The 17,799-nt window shown below is 44.2% G+C and overlaps 1 protein-coding gene across 1 annotated transcript in view; it reads left to right on the forward strand.

The window, feature by feature from the left end:
- The window catches only part of LOC146816613 (cysteine-rich venom protein TEL1-like), a 216,788-nt gene that overhangs the window by 31,347 nt on the left and 167,642 nt on the right, over window positions 1-17,799 (forward strand). Inside the window, exon 4 of the mRNA XM_085610488.1 lies at window positions 3,933-4,052. Coding sequence (XP_085466614.1) covers window positions 3,933-4,052 — 120 coding nt within the window. The remainder of the gene's footprint in view (window positions 1-3,932; window positions 4,053-17,799) is intronic.

Consider the following 17,799-nt stretch of genomic DNA (forward strand, 5'->3'; position numbering starts at 1 on the left):
AAATACCATAAAACCGGGAGCCCTAATTATAACGCACTTGTTTTATCTTAAACACTTAGGGCCTTTTTTAGAGCTGTTTATCCAGCGCACCAGGATTCCAAGACGGAGCTGCAGCCTGTCCAGCGAGCACAGACTGACTCATGCTGCCTTGCACCAAGTAATGCTACTGAAAGGAGTTGACTAATTCTCCTCTGATGGAATTAATACCGTCATGTTTTTGCACCTAATTGATCGGCCAACCAGATAATATATCCACTAATACAACTGTTTGGAGCCGTATTGAGAGCTCCCATGCAGGATTAATTAGCAATTAAGCACTTCTCCGAACACACCCCCAGAATATTTTCCATTCACCTGGGCCAGTGCTTCACCCTTTTTCAGACGCCCACCTAAGCGTCCACCTGTTATAGAGTAATATCTCCTTACCGCCCGACGCCTTCATTATGTCTACCTTTAATGATTTTTCTGATAACACTGGTCTCGCCCAGTTTTCCTAATTTCTCTTGCTCACATACGCTCTGTCCTGAAGATGATCTAAAGTCATTGAGATCTAAACGGCATCGACCCCCTACAACAAAAACTCCGTGCATTGTTTATAACTTGTTAATTAGTAGTCTCCTTTTGTGTTGTCAATGCAATGTATATATTTTAAAGTAACCCTCACTCACCACATCACGCTTGCTGTCACTTTTTATGTGCGCACCTGAACTATTTTTGCATATTGTTGGAAATAAATAGCATGTATTATTTGACTGGAATGTGTCCCTGGTAACAAAATTCCTTGCGTCTCCTTTTGGCACTAAATGTCCATTCTGATTGAGACATACTGTTCTAATTCGCGCGCAGTTCTTGCGTCTACCTTGGACCACGTTGGCCATTTAGTAACCGTTGTTTTCTAAAAACCTTATTTAGAGCTTGGCAGACATAACACTCAGTCACAAATTTGGCAGATGTTGGTCGGCCATATTGCAGGTTCATTATAGCATGTGGTACTTGTATAGGGTGAACAGGTTATCCAGCATGTTTTTGACACAGTATAACATCCACTGAACTATAAATAAGGCCCTTAGTCTCTATGCACGTTTTGCTGCAGCCTATCTTAAACAGTGTGTAATACAATTCTAAACTAATGGCTTGCATATTCGCAGGCTGGGACCATATACCTCTATAAATACAGGTCACTATATGCCTACGCACCAACCAATATACAGTTCTGTGATTTACTGGCTACAACCACAGACATCTGCAGTGATAATTCAAACATACAAACTGTCATAACATAAAAACATGTAGTTCCCTTCGATTACTTTAACATGCATTTATTTTTCATTTAAGGTGTGTATATGTGTTTACCTGAAGATCAAAGGACAACAACATAGTTGCAGAATATTTTGTTCTTTTCACTGACAAATCTGGTTTCACCCCTATAGCCAATTACTTTTCCCTTATCGCACTCATGATCTCAGTTCCCATATATGTTTGATGCACTTCAACTTTTGGATGAACTACAAAATACTTTCTAAGAGGCTGTCATTGAGGCCCCCTCTCTGGCACAGTGCAGCAGGCATCACCCAAAGAATTATGGGTATTCCTAAAGCTTCAGGAGCCCCAGCTAAGACACAGTACAGGGGAGGCTGTAGCCCATTCAGACAATGGGCATTGCACATCTGAATTTGGTTAAGTAGATTGGTGCAATAACATAGGCTAGGGCTAGGGGATACTCAGGTAACAACTTTGCATGCTCCTTACATGTAGCCGTAGACAGTAACTGTAGCAAGCTACTTCATTTGCATGGAGTGCCCGCAGATTTTTGCCTTAGTTGATTTTTCTGACTGTTGAACTCTGGGCAATTTACCCCCACTATGCAGTGGTAAAGAGTCTGTGCTTCTCCTTTCAACATGATTAAATTCGTATAACTCCAATATGGCTAGGAGCATATTTACGCAAAGGTTTGCAACACACAACGTGGTATATGCACAACACAAACCTTAGGTAAGATTTATGAGGCCACGCAAGGCCGTCTTGCATGGCCCTGCATGGCTTCATAAATGTGGAGTAACGCGGCGCAGCGCAAATCGTTGCGTTGTTGTACTCTGCCCGGGGCAGGCTTTCAATGGGTATTGCATGGGTGTTCTCACGCAACTCTCATGGTTTTGTATGCATTCACAGATTTACCAGAACTGGTAAACCTGGGAATGAGCCAAAAAGTTAAGCCTTCCCAGGGGAGGCATAACGAGGAGAAATATCTCTATTTCTCCTTGTTTCTTCCTCTTTCTATGTGAGCTGAAAACTGCCTTTTTGTGTAGGGAGGTGTCTCTTCCTGCACAAAAACAATCCTGCATGGGACACAGGTGCAATGATGCTATGCTGCCAATGATAGTAACAACACAACTACTAACCATCACACTCCTTCAAGTGCGACAATTCAGACTATTCCATTACACATCTCTGTTTCTGAATGTATACAAAAGCATCGATACATCCTGCAATATTTATTTGAAATAGGCAGATAGCCAAAACCTATGCATTTATCAATGCTTGTTAGTAGATTCCATCCAATCATTGCATCAAGGTTTGGGCTGTAAGCATTGCTTCTCCATTCCACTGATTTACACCCATTCCTTCCCTGGTTATATAATGGGTGTGTGATGATTTAACCTCTTCTATGCCCATGACGAGATAGTCTCGTCATGGAACCCGCCCGCTAATGAAAGGCCCGGCACAGGAGGGGGAAAGGGCGGGGCACTGAAGGGGTTAAGTATGTATTTTTCCAGACCTGTCCTGGCTCACGCCCTCACAGCTGGTACTCAGGATCACAATTACTGCAAGGACCTTGGTGAATGACTCTCCCATTTCAGAGGCAGCAAGCTCAAGGAATCTCTCAGATCCCTCTTGCATGTCACTATATATTTATTTCATAGATCTCATACAAAGAACTTGCTTAGATATATTACTTGTACGCAAAATGAATAAATGGCAAATTGATCATTTTTGACGTGTGTACATTCGAAAAACAAACTCACTCATGAGAGTGAAAGACGGATAGAGCGCTCTTTCACAACCGCACTCAGACAGGCCTTTTATTTCACCTGGCATTTCCACGAGGAGCTGGAGCCCCTGGTGGTCGGTTTTGAAAGTGCAGGCCCACTCCTGGGGCCTTTGTCACTTTCCACCAAGTTCCAGGAAGTGAACTGTAGCCGGCACGAGGAGGCTACAACAGAGAGAGAGAAAGAGGGGGAGGGAGAAGGTAGAGAAAGCGATCAGAGAGAAAGAAAACGAAAGAGAGAGAATGAGTGGATGGAAGAGTGAGATTGTGTGAGGAGACGAAGAGAGGGGCTGCTTTGAGCGTTTTTACCAGGGCTGCTTTTGGTACAAAGTTCTACAACACTTTATGACACTTTCACCCAGACCTTTAGCAGCCTTTACTATAGTAACAGATTTGAGAGTGGAATAAAAATGTACCTTTTACTGTGTGTCACTCAGAATTAGTAAACCAGAAGCTCAACTATGGTCTTCCTTGCCCCTCTGCAAAGAATTAACCCAATACATTAAAATAAAACTTGGGGGGGGGGGGGGTGGAGGGGATCAGCGACCCTGTCCTCTGGAAGTGTAATTTTGAAGTCTTAGAATAGCTTAGGCAAGCAAGGAGTGGAATGCCTTTCTCTGACATATGTGGTAATCTATAGAGGTCAAACCCCGGGAAGGTCACCATAGTCTTTACTCGCTTGGAGGTGGATAAATTCCACCAATACATTGGGTGATGATGGCATCTGTTTTGTCAAGGGCCTTAGAAAAAGCTCCGAAAATGTCCCATGAAGCACTATGAAAAAAAGAAAGTTATTATTAATGTTAATATTGGTGTGTTAAAGCAGATAGGCATCAATGTTTTGTAACTATACAAAAAAGCTATAAGCATATCTTTATTTTGACAGAATGATGTGGCCTCACGTTCATCAATTTCACACAATAAAATCATTGAAAGATCAGAAGTTCATGTAGTAAGCTCGAATGGAAGACGAGCGACGATACCTGTGGAAAACATTTTTAAAATGGTAAATATATCGGTTCTGAAATTATGTTTGCAAGTTCGAAAGTGTCACCTAATTTATATTTGTAAGATTTAAGGAATCATTTCAATGCAATGCATTAATAATGTTTGCTCCAGCATATCTAGTAAAGTAAGCTTTTTTTATTGATAGGCAAATTATGTCATGTGAAGGAATTCACTGCACAAAATGGGTTGTCTGATATCTGTAGCTAGCATTTGGTAGTCTAGACCAATGGTTCTTAACCTTTTAACTGATGTGGACTCTCGGTTAATCACTATTGCAGGATGGGGGGCCTGCATTAGCAATTTTTACAATTTAAACCACAAAACAATACACAAAAATGTAGAAAAAAGCATATATCAAATACATACACAAATTGTGAATTATGTGACTTAATTCACAACCAAAAAAATGGACTTTCCAAATTGAGTTTTATTTCTAAAAGATGAAGTGAAATTGTAGAATCTAGAATATCATTTTGCCATTTTGCTCCTAATGAATGCTCTATATTTGTAGGCAGATACCAGCGCCTCAATTGAGGCTAGAAACCGTCCATGCTAGATTCTGTTTGCTGTACTTGCACTGCTCCCACAAATAAAGATAAGGATACCAAGTTGAATTGTAGACTCCAATTTCAAATTCCTACGTATTCACAGGTCTTTTTACAATTCCCAAATGTGTTTTTTTTATTTATATATACTTAAGTCATCCACTAATATTATTCAGTTTTCTAAACAGTCGCAGTATCCCTAAGTAGGTATCGCAGACTGCCAAGTCTATGCAGGCCCCAGGTTAGGATCAGCTTGTGTAGACTTCCCAATACATTTCTGCTGTCGGCCTGTGCCTCTCTTCAGCGCTACTCAACACCTGTTGAGTAGGCGTCATTTGCATGAGGGTAGCTGTCATGAGCAGTTTCCTTTCATGAATTAGCATTACATAGCTGCTGGTGACAGGTCAGACATCCTATCAAATAAACCATCTTTTCGCTGGTTGAATCCCAGTTTGTCTTTACAGGGATTACTAAAGGTTCACCCTCTTACTTGCATGTGGGAGGGTCCCTGGAGGATATAACATGGCCACTCTCTTCCAGCAGAGTTAAAAGGTCGAAGCTGTGGAAAACCAAATGGGCCCACCAACTTTTTATTCTCGCATCCCTTTCATGCATCCACACTCTCCTTTCCGCAACTAGCGCTGGGACATCCTTTTGCCAGGACAGCCATGCGCTTTACAAATCTTTTAACATAACATTACTTTTATGCCCATTCGTGCAGAGCAGGATTATATATTTAATGCTAAAATGTCATTTAGCTACGGTATTTAAATAATAAATGGGCACTGTGGTCCTTGAAACTATTTCACTATCCACTATAGGAAATTGCCAAATACACCGCAGCATGTGTTGCGCCAGCTACACAGCACTCCCTAAGACTGAGGCAATTTGAGATTCGTAGACAGGCTACTGGGTCATTGGGCTAGTGAAAGTGATCTAGTGACTGAAGCGTCAAAAGAGGCTGCCCTTACTCTTCCAGTATCTTAAATTGGAGTACTAATGTCATAGCCAATGGGGACAATGTTATGAGTTTGGTTTATTTTGTAAACTCATTTTTTTATTTTATTTCATTTTTTTCATTTTGTTTTTTTTTAAATATTTTTCTTTCTCTAATAAAAGTATATCGCATTTAAATTGCGATTGCAAAACGTCGGTCCACTCCCCATTTGTGAATTGTTTTGTTTCACTGGAATTTTTTTTAAAGCATTACCAGCTCCTATAATGAACAAAAGCTCCTTAAAAACATCCAATCTGGTAATCCAAACGCAGGGATGATAGTCTGCTTTTTCCTGTAGGCCACCCTCCCTGTGTTTGCAACCAATCAATAGGGGTCGCGCCCAGCTACCTGCCTAATTAATATTCATTAGGTAAGTGTTTCTGAGACCGACTATATCTGGAGATTTTGCAAAGCAACCAGCACACAGGCCATATCGCATAATTAAAGACTGGTCGGAAAATTTGGTGTGCAATCTATGACCCCTTTTTTGTAACCAGTTTTTTAGTACATCGGGACCTATGTGTTTTTGTGACTGATCTACAGCAATGAAAATACATGCCTTCTGAGATTTGTCTCTCCACCATTGGATAAAAACGATGTATTTTTTTTTCTTTTTGGAAAAGCTCTTCCTATGATCAATTGAGCTCTTTTATGACTACCTAATTGCTTATTAAGAATTGAAAAACCTGTTTTCTTATTTTCCTTTGTATTGCATTTTTTTCCATAGTTAGTTTCTTATTTATTTTCTTCTGTCGCTTTTTATTAATGCTATGTTTCGATTTAGTATTCTATAAAGCACCCCAGTTCTTGAGTGTGTGCATAAAATGCATACAATTATAAATATATAATAGTACATATTGTGCAGTTATTTTCAGACATCAAAGTAATTGAATTTATGTTTGGAAAGTGGTAGCATAGGTGACCCAATGTAAACTACAGTTATAAACGAAATGAACTAGATCATGATGTACCTGGGTGGGATATCAATCATATGAGCGAAAACATTATGCATGACAGATTCAGGCTGGACCCTCCTCCTGGACACTGCCGGAAGTAAGCTGGGAATAGAGCAAGTATAGTCAGGAGATGCCTGTCCATGCTGGAGATAAAACCACCAAGGATGGAACTGCAAGGTTGAGAGCTGGTCTACCATGTCAGAGAGATGGACAGCATAGGTGGCTTCCGAGTAAGATTGTTTAGGTCTGGCGTTTGCCAAGACCTTTTAATTTTACTAAAATTATATGTGTACTGTAGTTATAGGGGCTTTACAATATACACTATGTGGAAGTGGGTCAGCCTCCTTCAACCACTTCTCTAATGGCAAAAATGATTCCATGCGGAAAAAAAACCAGTTTGCAGTTGTGTTATCAGAGCTCTCATTTGAAAATATTTGTACAGATATTTTCGCATGACTAAATGCAATTCACTAAAGTTGTCCAAGTGTGCACCTCCTGTGCATGCACACACGTGCGTGTATGAGCAGCCAATTTAAAAAATATTTTTGCAATAATGTTTTCATTAAAAAGTATTGTCAGCATCAATAGGCTGCAGCCAACGCCAGGGCTATTTGATTTTCCAGTGCTTCTTTTGTGTAGTGATCGCTTCTGAAGCGACTTGGAAGGCGAGACTTCATTGCCTAAACGTTTTACTGCCCTGAACAAAAAGTAGCACTGCGCAAACCTTCACTCGTACATTTACAGTTAAGGACAAGGATTGCGTAATTCCCTGCGTCATTTGATAAATAAAGACGTCACTCACATGGACTTCATGGAGCAGGACATGGTGGATGGAGGGGTAGGGAAAACTGATGCGGTGACAGTAGTTAAAAACTGTGATACCAATATCACACATTACAAACCTAATGGCAGAGTTTTTACAGAGCATACAGTGGTTAATTTGAGCCAGTGACTTCCAGTGCTCGGCACCTGCACTTAAATTTCAACACTGACACTTATGAGAGTCTGCCACATGGTGGCACTATTTGTCTAATTTAGAGATAAGCACGACAACAGTTGTTTATCAATACAATATACATTAGAAATGACAAATACCTACCACCCACGCCATTTTTATAGCTTTGAGGGCCTAGAATCGTCTGAACTGTCACACTTGTAGAAGTGTGATGGTTAGCAGTTGTGTCGCTACTGTCATTGGCAGTGCTGACTGGGACAATGTGTGGTGCGAGCTTCAGTGACTTTCTGACAAGGGTGCTGGCACTTTTTTTTTACAAAGTAAGCACTGAAGCCACATTCATTTTAGCAGCAGGTGCAGTTGGGGAACCCTACCAATTGACTTGTGCTACCCACTCACCACAGGAGCAGAACCCACAGTACCCGAGGGTTTCTTGTATGGTAGTGGGGTATCGGTCAACTCTTCCCTGTCTTCACCTACATCTCCAGCTCCTCCAGTCGTCATGGCAACGCTCATGGATGTGTATCAGCAAGCAGCCTTACTCCAAAACCAAAGAACACTCAATTTTCGGTCAGTAAAAGTTAAAGAAATATGTTTTGACACATTTCTGACTGAGTTTTAAGCTGACCTACAGGGGGTGACAGGTGACATTGTGCCGCTGCTCTAAACTAGGCGTCACTGCGCGACATGTCAATGCCGGGTGTTTAACCCCTTCGCTGCGGCGCAAATTCCGCCGCAGCGCTGGGGCGGTTTGGCCGGTTTGCGGCGCCGCCATGCTCATGACGGAACCACGCCGTCATGAGTCACGGGCGAGCTGTGCTCATGACGGCGTGGTTCCCTCATGACTCCACCCACTTGCGCTGATCGCCCGCACAGGTGGGGAAACAGCGCCGCGTGGGCGGAGCGGCCGCCAACGGCCGCAGCATGACGGAACCACTCCGTCATGAGCACACGGCGCCCGTGGCTCGTGACGGAGTGGTTCCGTCAGAAGCATGCAAGGGGTTAAAGTACGTTCTGCGCATGTGTGTGAATGTCAAGAATCGGCATTGTTACTCTGTCTGTATGAGAGTGAAGGGAAATGTCTCGCTCCTGATGTCAGGAGATAGGGGGCTGGCGATGCAGAACAGATGTTATCCGCGCTAGAGAGCTCTATCGCATCTGATGAATGCAGGTTTTCCAAGTGAACTTCTGACACATCCTGCAAGAGATTTACGGTCTGTGAAATATAGCTTTTTAGCGTGAGAAGAACTGACCGTGGAGCTTAGCGCACTCTTGGTGAACCTGAGCTTCCTGTTGAACGGTGGGGGGGGCAAGAATTCAATGCACCTGTGTGCAGGTTGCAATGGTCTTGTTCTCAGAAGACTACAATAGGAATATTCAAAGTGGGCCTCTCAAATTTGGTGGTGAGAACTGGGATATCATTATGAGACCTTGAGTCATTATCACCTGCTTTTTTCTGTTACAAATAACACTGATTTGCTTTGGTTTCTACATCATAATCTCATTATATTTAAAAAGACAGCCACAACTCGTTCTTTTAATTAGTGTATTTTATAAATAGGTGCAATTGTAGTTTTATATGACAAGTTAAAAAGAATGGAATAAATCACTATATTTGCCAAACAAAAAGAAAATGTGTTTCTCCTTCACAAAGGTAAATATAACAAGCATTTGCAATGCAATAGGTCTCGCATTTATAAGAGTTTGAGCTATTGGCATTGTAAAATTACAATGCCTTTTATTTATGTTTTGGTTTTAAAACAAATAAAAGGCATTGTCATTTACAATGTCAGTAGCATAAACTCGCATAAAAGCAGTGTGTGGAGTGCAGCAGTGTGCGGCGTGCAGCAGTGTGAGGCGTGCAGCAGTGTGAGGTGTGCAGCAGTGTGCGGCATGCAGCAGTGTGCGGCGTGCAGCAGTGTGCGGCATGCAGCAGTGTGCGGCGTGCAGCAGTGTTTCGTGTAGCAGTGTGAGGCATGCAGCACTGTGACGTGCAGCGGCGTGCAGCAGTGTGCAGCATGCAGCAGTGTGCTGTGTGCAGCAGTGTGTGGCGTGCAGCAGTGTTTTGTGTAGCAGTGTGAGGCATGCAGCACTGTGGTGTGCAGCGGCGTGCAGCAGTGTGCGGCGTGCAGCAGTGTGCTGCGTGCAGCAGTATCGTGCAGCATGCAGCAGTGAGTAATGCAGCAGTGTGCAGCAGTGTGTGGCGTGCAGCAGTGTGCCGGTTGCATCAGTGTGTGCTGTGCAGCAGTGTGTGGCGTGCAGCAATGTTTCATGTAGCAGTATGTGGCGTGCAGCAGTGTGCGGCGTGCAGCAGTGTGCGGCATGCAGCAGTGTGTGGCAGTGTGTGGCGTGCAGCAGTGTGAGGCAGTGTGTGGCGTGCAGCAGTGTGAGGCGTGCAGCAGTGTGAGGCGTGCAGCAGAGACACGTGGAGGGTGAGGAGAGACAAGTGGAGGGTGAGGAGAGACACGTGTGGAGGGTGAGGAGAGACAGGTGTGGAGGGTGAGGAGAGACACATGTGGAGTGTGAGGAGGAGACACCTGTGGAGGGTGAGGAGGAGACACCTGTGGAGGGTGAGGAGGAGACACATGTGGAGGGTGAGGAGGAGACACATGTGGAGGGTGAGGCGGAGGGTGAGGAGACACGTGTGGAGGGTGTGGAGAGACACGTGTGAAGGGTGAGGAGAGACACGTGTGGAGGGTGAGGAGAGACACGTGTGGAGGGTGAGGAGAGACACGTGTGGAGGGTGAGGAGAGACACGTGTGGAGGGTGAGGAGAGACACGTGTGGAGGGTGAAGAGAGACATGTGTGGAGGGTGAGGAGAGACGTGTGGAGGGTGAGAGACATGTGGAGGGTGATGAGAGACGTGTGGAGGGTGAGGAGAGACATGGAGGGTGAGGAGAGACACGTGGAGGGTGAGGAGAGACACGTGGAGGGTGAGGAGAGACACATGGAGGGTGAGGAGAGACACGGAGGGTGAGGAGAGACACGGAGGGTGAGGAGAGACACGTGTGGAGGGTGAGGTGGAGGGTGAGGAGAGAGACGTGTGGAGGGTGAGGAGAGACGTATGGAGGGTGAGGAGAGACGTGTGGAGGGTGAGGAGAGATGTGTGGAGGGTGAGGAGAGACACGTGAAGGGTGAGCAGAGACACATGTGGAGGGTGAGCAGAGACACGTGTGGAGGGTGAGCAGAGACACGTGTGGAGGGTGAGGAGAGACACATGTGGAGGGTGCGGAGAGACACGTCTGGAGGGTGAGGAGAGACACGTGTGGAGGGTGAGGATAGACGTGTGGAGTGTGAGGAGAGACACGTGGAGGGTGAGGAGAGACACGTGTGGAGGGTGAGGAGAGACACATGTGGAGGGTGAGGAGAGGCACGTGGAGGGTGAGGAGAGACATGTTGAGGGTGAGGAGACACGTGGAGGGTGAGGAGAGACACGTGGAGGGTGAGGAGAGACACATGGAGGGTGAGGAGGGTGAGGTGGAGGGTGAGGAGAGACACGTGGAGGGTGAGGTGGAGGGTGAGGAGAAACAGAGTTGGAGGGTGAGGAGAGACGGAGGTGGAGGGTGAGGAGAGACGGAGGTGGAGGGTGAGGAGAGACCGAGGTGGAGGGTGAGGAGAGACAGAGGTGGAGGGTGAGGAGAGACGGAGGTGGAGGGTGAGGAGAGACCGAGGTGGAGAGTGAGGAGAGACCGAGGTGGAGGGTGAGGAGAGACCAAGGTGGAGGGTGAGGAGAGACCGAGGTGGAGGGTAAGGAGAGACCGAGGTGGAGGGTAAGGAGAGAACGAGTTGGAAGGGAATCAGAAGTGGAGGGGAGTGTGGTAAATAAAATTCATTACCGGGACTTAATTTGATACAGAAACATAATAAAATAGCTCAGTAAAATAAGAGGCAGAATCCGTGGTATTAGAGGTTCGGAATGGGCTTTATTCCAATGATCGATTATAATCGGTTGCTCCAAGTTCCATCACCACGGGGGTTCAGGAAGTGAAGTACATACTTTATTGACAAGAAATGATTTTTATAGAACATACATTACAATGAAGCGAATGCAGTAGGCGTAACAATTGATAAGGTAAATGACGATTCATATGCGTAACCGAAAATGGGTGTAATAAGGAGTAAAAAGGAACATAATTGGTTATGATGTCACATATAGGTGGATCTATAAGATAATACTTGGCATAGATGCGCGCGCAGCAGCATGACGTGTAATTGACGTGCAACTAGGGGGTGAAGGGGACTTGACATTTAGCTCTACATGTGGAGACAAAAAGTCTGGGGGGTCAAGTCAACCTAATCCCAAATCATATCTAACATCCTATGTTTAAAGAACTATGTTATCCACAAAAGAAGGACTCTCGGACAGAATCTATTCTATACTGACTGTGCGTGCGTGTACAAGCGTCTAAGTGTCTACACTGAATGCGAGGGGGTAGGAATATTCCATGGTAACGGGGCTATGAATTACTTGCATGAGGACAGAGAAGCCGAGCCTTTGCTCGGTAGCTGGAAGAATGTTTACTTAAATTGCTAGACAGGAATGCATCGGCTAAGGAGTGAAGCAGATAATTCGAAGGTGAAATACAGTTCTTGGCAGAGAATAGGCTGATGTCAGGCTTCGTGAGCCGCGCAGAGAATGAGACAAAGTTCATGGTCACAGATGCAGGCTCAGACTCGAGTTTTCAGAGGCAGAAGGCAAGAGGAGTTTGATGACAGAATCAGGGCCTACTTGCCTGGACTGTAAAATGGCATAAGTGAACCATACAAAGCCGGTGGCCTTTCATACTTAGGAATGGAATATCCGGCCTATTCATGGCGGATCTGACAGAGGACATGTTGACGGTGGACGCACATGTATTTGCGTCTTCATAACTGGAACTGGAGGGAACATACATGTACTTGTGACATGCACATAGAACCGTTGGGGTCCAAGATAGGGGACATAACTGATCAGAAAAATCCATATTTCCACATTCCCTCCTTGTCCCCTACTTGCCCGTTAAGAGATATCAATCTTCATCAATCCATTGATCTGTTCATATAACATCATTTGTTCTTCTTTCTTCTTCCGTGACGAATGAAATCTTGGTGGTGGAATACACGATGTGGCACACAGACCACAAATCGCTGGTCCACATTGTAGACATAGACAGCAACTGAATAGTATGAGAAGGCCAATACCTAGGAAGGATAAAACTCTCCATCCCCAGGCTGATATCACACTCCAAAACCAACTGGACCAAGTCCAAGTGCCTGGGTTCTGGTGTATCTGGTTTACAATCTTATGAAGGCGAGTGATGGCTTTATATACAGATGGCGAATTTTCTGGTATGAATACGCAGCAGCTTGATCCGATGACCCTACAAGCTCCGCCCCTATCAGCTAGGATGACGTCAAGGACAAGACGATTTTGAAGCACAACAATCCGCATAGCAGACTGCTCTTCTGTTAAATTGCCTAAGGCGGAAATAGTCTCATTCACAACTGCTTCAAGGGTTCTAGTTAATCTACGTATCAGCTTACTATTAGTAACAGTACCTATATAGGGAAAGATGCCTTTATTAAAATCTACATACTTGTCCCATGCCGTCTCAGTGTAATCGACAATGGGGAGATCTCTCCGCTCTCTATTGTGTACTAAATGAATATTTCTGTAATAATCAGGAGGAGCTAGGAAAACAGGTGGCAAAAGGAATGCAATGTAGCAGGTAACATCCCAATCTAGAGGTAGACGCATATATGCAGTCTGACCACATATAAAGTAGGAGTGGCGATAAGCTCTAAATGAAGATTTGCCTTGATCACTGAATTCTACTATAGTAGTGCATTTACTATGGCCCATATGTATGGAACCAACCTTTCTTACACACAATTCACCCTTCGCTGGGAATACTGACATGGTGGGCAAAACTAGTTCAACTTCGGATTCGACATTTAGAATCATGAGATTAGGTGTAAAGTTACCTAATCCATATACTTCATTTTCTAGATCAGTTCCTGTTCCTTTGGGGCGACCCTCCTTGTCAGGGTAACAGATTTTGAATAAAACTAGGTTCAGGTTTCCCCATACCCAATGATCTTGGTAAACTGCTGTGTCTGAGTCTATGGAATTGATTAAACTAAACCATGCTCCACAGGAGCCATTATGTGTAAACGGATGTGGAAAGAAAGGCAGGACTCCTTCATAATTCTGATAGGGAGGGAGCCGGCCACACACCCAACAATTAGTGGCATTACTAGTCTGATGGGAATGATGTAACATACTAATGAAAGTGTTATTGCGCAGCGCAAGTCTATAAGACAATTCATGCGGAGGTAAGTCACTAAAAGAATGTTCAGTAGTAACATTGTAAACGTTTCTGGCAATAGGGTAATATATGTGCAACAATATACTTGCAGTAATTATCAAAAGATTTAAGAAAAACAAGATTAATAATGTCACTATGCAGTGGCTACGCAGTGATTTACAATACGCCTGTCGTTTCAACATTTTCCGGGTGTTTTCTCTACTCAGGTCCAAGGGATACATGTCAGAGACAATTCAACCGCTTCACCTTGGAGAGGACTTAAACAATCAAATTGCTCGACTGGTTGGGCCTAAGCTTTAGTTTATAGTGTTCAGAGTTACTCTGTTCAACAAAAGGAAGTTTTGAGTCAATGGGTGAAGTCACACGAGGTGGGGTATTCACATCGGCTGGTAGTCCATGAAATTTCTTGATATGACTTGAATGAATCCAGCCTTTTCTGCCTTCAATCTTCACGGCTGTTCTTGTGGTCAGCAGGACCAACTTGGGTGACTTCCACCTGGGCTCCAGCTGAGTCTTTCGGTCGAAATTCCTCACAAGGACGAGGTCCCCCGGAACTACGTCATGGGGTTTCACCTCAGTGTTGTCGGGAAAGGCTGCAGCTACCTGTGAACGACAAGATTGTAGTGCAGACATCAAGGAAGCCAAGTAATCTGTCAGCATATTACAGTCAATATCAGTTATTTTGCGTGGTATAGGCGTCCCCCACATATTTGGTGGTCTGCCGAAGATCACCTCATACGGGGATAGCCCTGTTCGAGAGTGTGCTACCATTCTCATGTAAAAGAGTGCAACGGGTAACGCTACTACCCAGTCGACACCTTTCTCTCTGCATATTTTGGACAATCTGATTTTCAGTATCTGGTTATGTCTTTCTACGAGACCTGCTGCCTCGGGGTGTCGGACACAGTGGAATTTCCACTGATATCCTAACAGAAGTGAAACATGTTTCATTAGTTCGGATGAGAACGGCTGGCCGTTATCTGAGTGAACAACAGGTGGTAAACCGTATCGTGGGAAGAATTCTCGAACTAGCTGTTTGGCAGTAGTCGGGGCAGTGTAATCTGAAACCGGGTATGCCTCCGTCCAACGAGACAGAGCGCAGACAACTACGAGAACATATTTGAATCCTCGACATCGTTCCATCTGGATATAATCCATCTGGAGTACTTCAAAAGGGTGATTAGGAGGATGAAATCCACCCTGTTCTACGGGAACGCTTTTTCCTGGGTTAAACTGACAACAAATCATACAGGTACGGACCTTTTGTTTGGCTGCTGCTCGTAAATGTTTATTGAACCAAATGTGTTGAATGCTGTCTAGCATAGCTTTTTCTCCGAGATGTGCTGGACTATGTATAGTGTTAACTATAACTTGGACCATCGAATCAGGAAGGAACCACACAGACTTTTCCTTCATCATCCATCCTTGGTCCGTTTGGATCCCTACTAATTCAGTCCATTTCTTTATTTCGTCTGGTGTAGCATGTGTCTGTATGTCAATTACGTCAAGAGTAGGATCTTTAACTGTCATACAATGTGTCGGCATCGGGACTATTGTCTTTGTCATGTCGGGGGTTTGAGTTTGAGCAGTCTGTTTAGCTGTTCTGTCGGCTAGATCATTGCCTTGGGAAATGATATCAGTAACCTTCGTATGAGCCTTACATTTCATAATTGATATTGCAGTGGGTAGATGTATTGCATCTAATAAGGCATGAATGAGGGGTCCGTGCTGAATGTGGGCACCGTGGGAAGTTAAATAACCTCTCTCTCGCCACAGCACGCCGAAGTCATGTACAACTCCGAATGCATAACGTGAATCAGTGTATATGTTGACTTTTTTATTCGTGGCTTGAATACAGGCTTGTGTCAGAGCGATAAGCTCTGCGGCTTGAGCTGACAAGGTATTTATACGATTAGTTTCAATGACTTCAGTATCTGTTGTGACTGCGTAAGCAGCCACTAACTCTCCTGTATTTGTTCTCATGCATGAACCATCTACATACAATGTCAGGTCTGGATCTGACAATGGGACATCGGTTAAGTCTTGTCTAGGTTTCGTCGTTATAGTAATAACTTCAATACAGTCATGGGCTAGTGGGTCTGTTCCGGTTACTGGCAACAGTGTGGCAGGATTCAATGTGTTACAGCGTCTGATTTCTATATGTGGCTGAAACAATGTAAGTTCGTACCCTGTAAGTCGCGCTATAGTCAAGTGTTGTGTTTGCGTTCTATTTACAAGAACCTCTACTGCGTGTGGTACTTGAACTGTCAATGGATGTCCTAACACTATGGCATCGCTTTGTCTGATTGCTAAAGCTGTCGCTGCCACTGATTTTAGGCATGCAGGCAAAGCCTGGGCTACGGGATCTAATGTACTAGAAAAATAAGCACATGGTTTGTGTGCTCCTGCTTGTTCCTGTGTGAGTACTGACAAGGCAGTACCTTCGCGTTCTGTAACAAAGAGTGTAAACTGTTTTCTGTAACATGGCGTTGCTAAAACAGGTGCTTGACATAAAGCTTTCTTTAGGCTTTCAAAAGCTTGTGTATGTTCCTGAGTCCAAGGGAGAACAGTCGATGTGGCTGCCTCCTGTGTTGTCAACTGAATGAGTGGTTTTGCTAGAAATGCATACTGAGGGATCCACTGCCTGCAATATGAAGTGAGGCCTATGAAAGCCCGCACCTCCTTTTGTGTCTTGGGTATTGGCATGTTAGCTATTAACTGAATGCGGTCGGGTGTAAGCTGCCTTCCCTCCTTGGACAGCGAGTGTCCAAGATAAATAACTCGCTGGACACAGAATTGCAGCTTAGAAGGGGACACCTTGTGCCCCTTTTCGGCTAGAAATTGTAAAACTGTCAGTGATGCTTTTTCACATTCCGGTTCGCTTCTCGCGGTGATCAGCAGATCATCGACATATTAAAGCAGAGCAGTGTTAACTGGCATGTGGATACTGTCTAGTTCTCGTTTCAGTGCTTGGCTATAGATGCTGGGGCTTTCTGTAAATCCTTGAGGTGCGCGTGAGAATTTAAAGCTACGTCCATTTAAACTAAATCCGAACAAATATTGGCTTTCCGGATCTATTGGGACGCTGAAAAAGGCATTCTTGAGATCAATTACAGTAAAGAATGTTGCTTCGGAATCAATAGCTGTCAGTAATGACGAGATATCTGGGACCACAGCAAATTGTGGCACAATGCATTTGTTTAATTCGCGCAGATCAATAACCAATCGATAGACTGGCGGGGCCTTAGGATCTGTTCGTTTAAGAATCGGAATTATCGGTGAATTACATACATTGGAGTCTGTTTCCACAACTACTCCTTGGGCAATGAGCTCGTCAATGATTTGTAGTAAAGCCACTACAGCATCTGGTGGTAACTTGTATTGTCGCATTCGTGGTAGCACCACTCCTGCCTTTAATGTGACTCGATATGGTGTAATATTCATGCAACCAACATCAGTAGGGCCTTGTGCCCATAGATGTGTAGGTAAAGTCTGCAGTCGGGGATCCATGTCTCTAGACACATAGTGCCCTTTAAAATCACGTAAAAACAACCTTACTCCTTCCGGAGAACAACATATTATGGCTCCTAGAGCTTTCAGTGTTTTTATTCCTAACAAGTTTTCTGGACATGATTTAGTAAGCAATAAATCTGTAGTTCGGGTCAAAGGTCCTATCGTAAGTGAAAGAGGCTGTGATACTTCATTAACAATAGGTTTTCCTGAAAAACCAAGGGAAATATTCTGAGAGCCTGAGAGGGGTGCCCCTGGAACTTCACTACGTTTTATAGTTGTTCGACTTGCCCCTGTATCAAGTAAAAATTTTCTATCTTGGCCTAATAATTCACTATGTACATAAGGTCCTTCTTGATCTACTGGGATTTCAATAAGGGGTAAGTCAACTTCCCTCTCTAGGCTTTTTCATGCGTAACGCTGATACTCAGGATATTCATACTGTGCGGTCTGATACATTTGTCGTGTTGTTGT

Source organism: Triturus cristatus, chromosome 6 (genome assembly GCF_964204655.1).
Source record: "Triturus cristatus chromosome 6, aTriCri1.1, whole genome shotgun sequence".
In the NCBI taxonomy this organism is placed as follows: Eukaryota; Metazoa; Chordata; class Amphibia; order Caudata; family Salamandridae; genus Triturus; species Triturus cristatus.